This window comes from Vicia villosa, linkage group LG2, assembly GCF_029867415.1.
Source record: "Vicia villosa cultivar HV-30 ecotype Madison, WI linkage group LG2, Vvil1.0, whole genome shotgun sequence".
Taxonomy (NCBI): Eukaryota; Viridiplantae; Streptophyta; class Magnoliopsida; order Fabales; family Fabaceae; genus Vicia; species Vicia villosa.
The window spans coordinates 158,342,734-158,351,472 of NC_081181.1; the positions used below are offsets into that span (position 1 = coordinate 158,342,734).

The 8,739-nt window shown below is 30.1% G+C and overlaps 1 protein-coding gene across 1 annotated transcript; it reads left to right on the plus strand.

Annotated features, from left to right (window-relative positions):
* Nucleotides 1–5,465: 5,465 nt before the first annotated feature.
* LOC131647204 (alkane hydroxylase MAH1-like) lies at nt 5,466–7,174 on the plus strand. The gene has a single exon (XM_058917116.1). The coding sequence runs from the start codon at nt 5,514–5,516 to the stop codon at nt 7,029–7,031; it is 1,518 nt and encodes a 505-aa protein (XP_058773099.1). The 5' UTR covers nt 5,466–5,513; the 3' UTR covers nt 7,032–7,174.
* The last annotated feature ends 1,565 nt before the right edge of the window (nt 7,175–8,739 follow it).

Below are 8,739 nucleotides of genomic sequence, written 5' to 3' on the forward strand. Positions count from 1 at the left end.
AACATATCTGAGAAGCATAGATTCTCCCCCACTTTGCTCAAACTAAACCCTGCAACAAAACAAACAAGTACCAACAGTGTTTCACACACATGTCGCGTACTAAGGAATAAAACACTGACAGCATTCAACTGTCACACAACTCAACTGACTCGACAACTTGGCTGGACGGACCGACCTGCTCTGATACCACTAATATAACACCCCAATTCTACCCGAAAATATAATGCGAGAAATATCAGAGTATTTAAAATTTCAAACAACAAATTGGAGTATCACATATCAACTTAAAACTTCAACTTGTATTTCATTCAACAATGATACATAGCATTTGAATAACAGTCAACTATCAGCTTAATCAACTCAAACAACTTGGAAGTGTAACAAGTACTTCATATTATTCAACTTGGATTCAACGGTTATAATAACAAAAACTGAAACATTAACAACATAGAAAGAACAATATAAACAACCCCCCGAGTGCTACGTATCAGAGCGACACACCAACAGGACTCGATGAAGCAACAAACTTCCACAGCTATACTTGAGTACTTGCCCATTTCCCATGGTAGGGGAAACATCAGTAGAAGGGGTGAGATATCAAACACTATAAAGGAAAGTATGATAATAGATATAGCAAGATAAAATCATACACAATTCCCCACTTCTCAATATAAGCAATTTGCATCACGACAACAACATGGTTCATATATTCCAACTTATACACATATATCATTAATACATATATATTCACATACTCATCATATATGTTTCATTCACGTACATCATATCTACAACACATCAACAATACATATCAAATAAATTCAACTTCACAAACTATGCATCCACACATCATAACAACTAGTAACAAACCCGTGCATACGCACGGGTTCTGTTCGGTTACGCGAATTGGAATACATAATTTATTTTAAATAAAAATGTTTAAAAAGAAAAAAAATTAGATACATAATTGATTATTTCATATATAAAAATATTAATCAATAATAGATTTTTTTTCGTATACCATTTTTGGATTAAAAATATTTAATCATAAATACCATTTCTCGTATATAAAAATATTTAAATCAATAATAGATTTTTTTCCGTATACAGATTTCAATAAGAGAAAGTGATGAAAGAGAAAAAAATAGAAAATAAAGAGAGATTTGATAAGTTTGATAAAATATAAGAGTTGTATTATTTTAATAATAAAATTAAGAACTTTATAGTACAAAGACCAAAAAACCACAATTTTAATGTGGTGGCAAAAAATCAAATAAGGGTATTTTGGACTTTTCCACAACCATTAATTTTCTTATAATATAGATTGATAATTTTTCTTGGAAGAAAGAAATGAGAAAGTGATGAAAGAGAAAAAAATAGAGAATAAAGAGAGATTTGATAAGTTAGATAAAATATAAGAGTTGCATTATTTTAATAATAAAATTAAGAACTTTATGGTACAAAAACCAAAAAACCACAATTTTAATGTGGTGGCAAAAAATCAAATAAGGGTATTTTGGACTTTTCCACAACCATTAATTTTCTTATATTATAGATTGATAGATTTTTTTTTGGAAGAAAGAAGTGAGATATTGATAAAAGAGAAAAAAATAGAGAATAAAGAGAGATTTAATAAGTTTGATAAAATATAAGAGTTGCATTATTTTAATAATAAAATTAAGAATTTTATGGTACAAAGGCCAAAAAACCACAATTTTAATGTGGTGGCAAAAAATCAAATAAGGGTATTTTGGACTTTTCCATAACAATTAATTTTCTTATATTATAGATTGAGAGTTTTTTTTGGAAGAAAGAAGTGAGAAAGTGATGAAAGAAAAAAAAGACAATTAAGAGAGATTTGATAAGTTTGATAAAATATAAGAGTTGTATTATTTTAATAATAAAATTAAGAACTTTATGGTACAAAGACCAAAAAACTACAATTTTAATGTGGTGGCAAAAAATCAAATAAGGGTATGTTGGACTTTTCCACAACCATTAATTTTCTTATATTATAGATTGATAGATTTTTTTAGAAGAAAGAAATGAGAAAGTGATGAAAGAAAAAAAATAGAGAATAAAGAGAGATTTGATAAGTTTGATAAAATATAAGAGTTGTATTATTTTAATAGTAACATTAAGAACTTTATGGTACAAAGACCAAAAAACCACAATTTTAATGTGGTGGCAAAAAATCAAATAAGGGTATTTTGGACTTTTCCACAACCATTAATTTTCTTATATTATAGATGAATCGAATGCAACTCGGTATACAAACTCGAATGCGACTCAAACTATGCATATGCATGTGGTACCAATCGGAGCTTCAACCCCAATCACCAATTGCCCAATTCCGAGGCACAAGGCATAAGCCTTCGTCATTAGTTTGCCAATCCAGGCCGTCACAGAGTATGCATATGAAAGGTGACTCGAGAAACAAGACAACATAGCATACTCATCACAATCACATATCGTCACGAGGCATAAGCCTATATCACAATCAATTACCATTTATACGAGGTAATTCACATCACCATAATATTTCATCTTCACTTAGTCACAAAATCATCCTCACAAATATATACAACATCACGTATTCACAAAATCGTCACAAATATACATTTCGCATATCATCAAGATCATTACAATTATCATCATGTTTCGGCACATCGGCACAATTACTCAATTTCACATATTAACACAGTCATCACAATTATCATCATAATCTACTAAACTAACGACAATTAGCTAGGATTCATACCATAAGGTTAATCACATAACAATGCACAATAATAATCATATTGGCAATCACAACATTATTCGCAACAAAGGCATCCAAACCGAAATCAAAATTTTGTGTCAATTCTCAAAATAATCTCAATATGCCAATATGTCAAGTAAATCAAATCGACTTTCAATCATCAACTAGATCAATTAGAAATAATGTTAATTATCAAAACAACATCATTGGCATAACAATATATTATTCTCAACTTGAATATTCAACCAAAACACAATTATGGTCAATTTCTCAAAATACCGTAATTTACCGATAAATCGAATAATTGGTCCAAGTCCAAGTATATTCCAATCACATAGACTTACTGGAATTAATTCAACTAATAATTTAATTATCCAATTAGTAATCAAACTATATTAATTTCAATTCAACTGTTATATTTCTATTCCATTATTTTCCAATTCTACAACAAAACTCATTATTTCACTATCAATGGTTTACCCACAACAAACACAACATTCTAATACACATAGATTATCAATTGCACACAACTTATCACATTTATATCATCACATTCCAACAAATCATCAAATACCCAAAATTGAAACATAGAAGAACATGGATATCAAAGTATAGAATCAAACCCACCATAACATACTATCATACAACCCTTTAGCATGAAAGAATCCCACCCTTACCTTGGCAAATATATACTTTTTCACCATAGATCTAAGCTTTTCTCCAAAATAAATCCTTCAAACATAATTTGGGGACACACCTAAAAACCAGTTCGGAAATCGGCTTATCAGACAAACTTAAAACCCTCAAAATCTAAATCGCTCCGGTCAGAACTTACCTCTATGAGTCAGGAACGTTGTGTCAAAACCACGGGATGATCCAACAGTTGGATTGAGAGATACATCCGTTTTGCTAAGGTGACTCTTTGCTGAAACATAGTTGCAAAAAATGGGGTTTCCTCTAGCTTTTCTCTTCCACCATTGTTCTCTCTCTCTCTCTCTCTCTCTCTCTCTCTCTCTCTCTCTCTCTCTCTCTCTCTCTCTCTCTCTCTCTCTCTCTCTCTCTCTCTCTCTCTCTCTCTCTCTCTCTCTCTCTCTCTCTCTCTCTCTCTCTCTCTCTCTTGCCTCTTTTCTCTTCTTTTTATCTTTTCCCCCAAATGAAAAATAGTAACCTCTAAAACCCTAACTTTCTCTTACTATCTCACTTATGTTAATTGGGCTTAACCCACCAATCCATCCATTATGTTTCTATCACTTAGGCCCATTTAGTTATATCTCTTCAATAACTCAACTAAGTCAAACAACACAAACACATACATAATTAAATACTTAAATAATTATTATTTCACATAATAACTAAATAAATAAATAATTATTAAAAACACCAAATAATATAATTACTAATATAATTAATAAAAATATTAATTAAAATCGGGATGTTACAGATTGTTATTATTTCTATCATATTTTAATGATTCAATGGATTATTGTTATTATTTATTTTAAATCCATTACATCATTTAAAAAATACTGAAAAATCCTAAAAAATACTGAAAAATCGAGTTTATTGTATTTTTGAAAATACTGAAAAATCGGGTTTTTTAAAAATACAGTAGATCAGGTTTTTTGAAAATACAGTAAAATTGTTTTTTTTAATACAGTAAGATCAGGTTTTCTTGAAAATATAATAAAATCAGGTTTTTTGAAAATACAATAAAATCAACTTTTTTGAAAATTTACTAAAATCGAGTTTTTTGAAAAGACAATAAAGTCGAGTTTTTTAAAAATACAATAAAATTTGGTTTTTTGAAATTACAGTAAAATTGAGTTTTCCCAAAAATACAGTAAAATCGAGTTCATTGTTTAACTAATACTGATACATCATCAATATGAGCGTCATTTTATTTAAAATTGTCTTCGAATTTACAGGAGGACTAAAATCCTCAAAAAACTAAAATATATAGACTAAAATTCTGAATTTTAAAATAGAAGGACAAAAAAAAAAAGATAATAGAGAAACCAAAATTACAATTAAACATTATTTTTATTTTTCTCTTATGTGTAACTCTAAATTCTAAATCTAAGACCTTATCTACAAGTAATGAGTTGACTATCTATTTCTATGAGTTTATGTCTCATTTTATTTTTGAAGTTTTTAAAATTGATTCTAAAAAATAAAATTCAATTATATTTTGACTCTTTTTCAATATATATATATATATATATATATATATATATATATATATATATATATATATATATATATATATATATATATATATATATATATATATATATATATATATATATATATATATATATATATTCACCATTAAATAATTTTTTACTTAAACCTCTACGTGGATTAGTCAATCAAACTGGTTGGATATCATATATATTGAAATTAAAAAAAACTTAAATGTTTTTATTTTCATTTTCGTTTTCAAATAGTATAATTAACTATTTGATTACGAACTTTGTAATATAAATACAAAGTTAGGTTTTGATCAAGATAAGAAGAAAATCAATGAAATGTATCTTGCCATTCATAAGAAAAGAGTTTGGCTCTAGTCTATTTCTTTCAATTTTTAGATGGGTGTTATGAACAAGTTGAAGTTAGTTAAAAATCTATTTATGTCCAATATGTTGCGTATGAAACTGAAAATTTCCTCCATTCAATCTTTATATATAGAGCAAGTCCAGAGACACTTAAATCATATATCCAAATAAGGTTTTCTTGTCATTTAAAATAAGCCATGTTTAGTTCTATAACAATATTTTGTACACTCTTTTTCTTCCTTTTCATCATCTTCAAAATCCATCATAGAAGAAAATGTTGCAAATACCCCATCTTTAGAGATTATCCTTTTCTAGGCATGTTACCAACAATCCTTTGGAACTTGTGGAATGTTCATGATTTCATAACTGAGGAATTGAAAAAACGCCATAGAGGCACGGCTGAGTTCATGGGACCATGGTTTACCAACATGAACTATTTAATTACTAGTGATCCCATCAACGTGCATCACATGCTTAGCAAGTGTTTCGACAATTATGTGAAAGGTCACGAGTTTCGTGATATTTTTGAAGCGTTTGGAAATGGAATATTTGTGGCAGATTCAGAGACATGGAAATACAATAGATCTCTTTTTCACTCTCTTTTCAAACAAAGAGGCTTTGAATTTTTCCAAGAGAAAATTATTCAAAATAAGTTAGAAAAAAGCTTGATTCCTTTGTTGGATCATGTTCAACAACAAAGTTCAGTGGTGGATTTACAAGATGTATTCAATCGCTTCACATTTGACAACATTTGTTTGATAGTTCTCGGATGTGATCCCAATTGTCTTTCCATTGAACTTCCTGATGTTGCTTGTGAGAAGGCTTTTGATCAAATTGAAGAATGCATATTCTATAGGCATGTTATGCCAAAAAGTCTTTGGATGTTACAAAAACTACTTCAAGTTGGTGAAGAGAAAAAGATGACAAAAGCATGCAAAGAATTTGATCAATTTATATATGCTAATATAGAGTCCAAGCGAAAGGAGTTAAAAAAGGGTGTGAAAAATATTGAAATGGAAGACTTGTTAACCATTTTGATGAGAGACGAGAAACGGTCGGAAGTAGTAGTTCATGATGACAAGTTTCTAAGGGATGCTGCTTTCAATCTCTTTGTAGCTGGAAGAGATACAATAACTTCAGCCCTTACATGGCTCTTTTATCTTATTGCTACACATCCTTTAGTAGAAGCCAAAATTCTTGAAGAGATTAAAGAAAATTTTGGGACTATTAGTATTGAAAACAAGTTAGGGGTTGATGATGTGAAAAAGCTAATTTATCTTCATGGTGCTATATGTGAGGCTGTAAGACTTTTTCCTCCTATACCCTTTGAGACAAAGCAAGCAATCAAAGGTGATATACTTCCAAGTGGCCATGTTGTTAATCCTAATACAACCATACTATTTTCTTTGTATTCAATGGGGAGAGTTGAAGAGACATGGGGAAAAGATTGCTTGGAGTTCAAGCCAGAGAGATGGATATCTGAGAGAGGGGGCATTGTTCATGAACCATCTTACAAGTTCATAAGTTTTAATGCTGGGCCTAGGACTTGTTTGGGAAAGGACTTGTCATTCATTCAAATTAAGATGGTAGCAGTTGCTATTTTGTGCAAATATCATGTCCAAGTAGTGAAAGGTCATATTCCTATCCCAAATCATTCAATAGTACTTCTTATGAAGAATGGTTTGAAGGTTAGGTTGACAAAAAGAGAAATTTGATGAGAGATTTCTATGTCAAATTTAAAAATCATAGTCTCTTTATGTGTATGCATTAAAAAATTATTAAGTAACATATTACTCTTTAAATATCTCGTATATTGTATTCAATAATATTAAATAAATAAAAGTGTTATATGCATCAATTTATATCATCAATATTCTTTATTAGTTTTATTAGCAACATAGACCCAAATAAATATTTAAAATGAGGAAAAATAAGGTATTTTGGAATGATCCAATCTAGATAAAACATTCAAATGACTGATGAACATGTGTGTCTTAACTGTAGCACACAACAATAAAGCGCATCACTGGTTTCATCTCCATACATTCAATCATCGCCTACGAGCCTTTCAGGCCAACTATGGAGAAATCTAAAAAACTCCTCTATATCAATATGATCTTACACACTTGCATAATTCTGTTAGAACATAGTTTGGTTCTAATTTTATCTTAGTGTTTTGATGATAACAATTAAATAAATTTTATATAAGTAAATATGATACTCTAATTATATGTTTTTCATTTGAGAATATTCTAATGCAAGTGCCATCAGAACATGAATCTTATGTAAAGCTGAACAAATGTAGAAAAGGAAAAGTCGTTGTAGTTCTAATGACGTAACTTCTGAAACACACTAACCACTGCAGACATACTCAAATAGAAATTATATTCAAGTTATGAAATATGAATCAAGATAAGATGCCGTTAAAAACATAATGATTAGCAAAACGGCTGAAGCACTCAACTGGAGCAACTCCCAAGGTTGATTAAAGAAGCAACGCACATGCAACTCGTTGGAGACACAAAGCAAAAAGCAAAACACGCAAGCATTTAATGCTCTCTCCAAAGATCAAGATAACAGACAGATTCGTGTAGCTATATATATAGAGGGATCTCTGGAAAGTAAGGTGTGAGCTGATATACAAAAGAAAACTAAAGAACATATAAAGCTTACATAAAAAGAGGAAAGAACACTTGCTCATACACAAATTAAGAACTCTTACGCAGAAGAACATTATTCTGAGTTCACATCTATTGTTCAAAAAACTTGGTGAAATATCATGATTGTGATTAAAGCTTTTCAAAAGCAACTTGAAAACACTATTGTAAACTTATAATAGTTACTTGAGAGACCGGTTGGGTCAGATTTCTCAAGAAGGCTAGGACTAGTTTAGTCTTAAAGATAGTTAGTCACAAGCAGTTGGTTTGTGCAAGGTAGTCAGTCACAAACAGTTGGTTTGTGAAAGATTGTTAGTCACAAGTAGTTGGTTTGTGCATTGTACTGTTAGTCACGACAATTGGTTGTGCATTTGTAATCAGTTTTGATATAGTGGATTAAGTCCTCGATTGAGAGATGCGAAATCACCTGAGGAGTGTGGACTGGAGTAGGTTGAGTTAAAAACGAACCAGGATAAAAATACCTGTGTTTTGTGTGTTGTTGTGAATGAAAAAGAAACCACTTATTCAAACCCCCTTTCTAAGTGTTTTCATAACCTTCAAATTCCACCTCTCTCAATCAACAACTTGAGTGTTAGAGTAATAACCTTGTTGTACTCTCTACTCTAATTGAAGACATCTTCCCTTGTAGCAAGAGTCGTTCCTCGTTGTCATCTTCATCCTTAAAATTTATTCAATTAATGTGCATAATATTGGTGCTGCCAATGAGAATTATCTTTCTATTTTCACAAATTTTTCACCAATATTC

Coding starts and splice junctions, on each gene's coding strand:
- LOC131647204 (XM_058917116.1), top strand. CDS start 5,514: ATGTTTAGTTCTATAACAATATTTTGTACACTCTTTTTCTTCCTTTTC.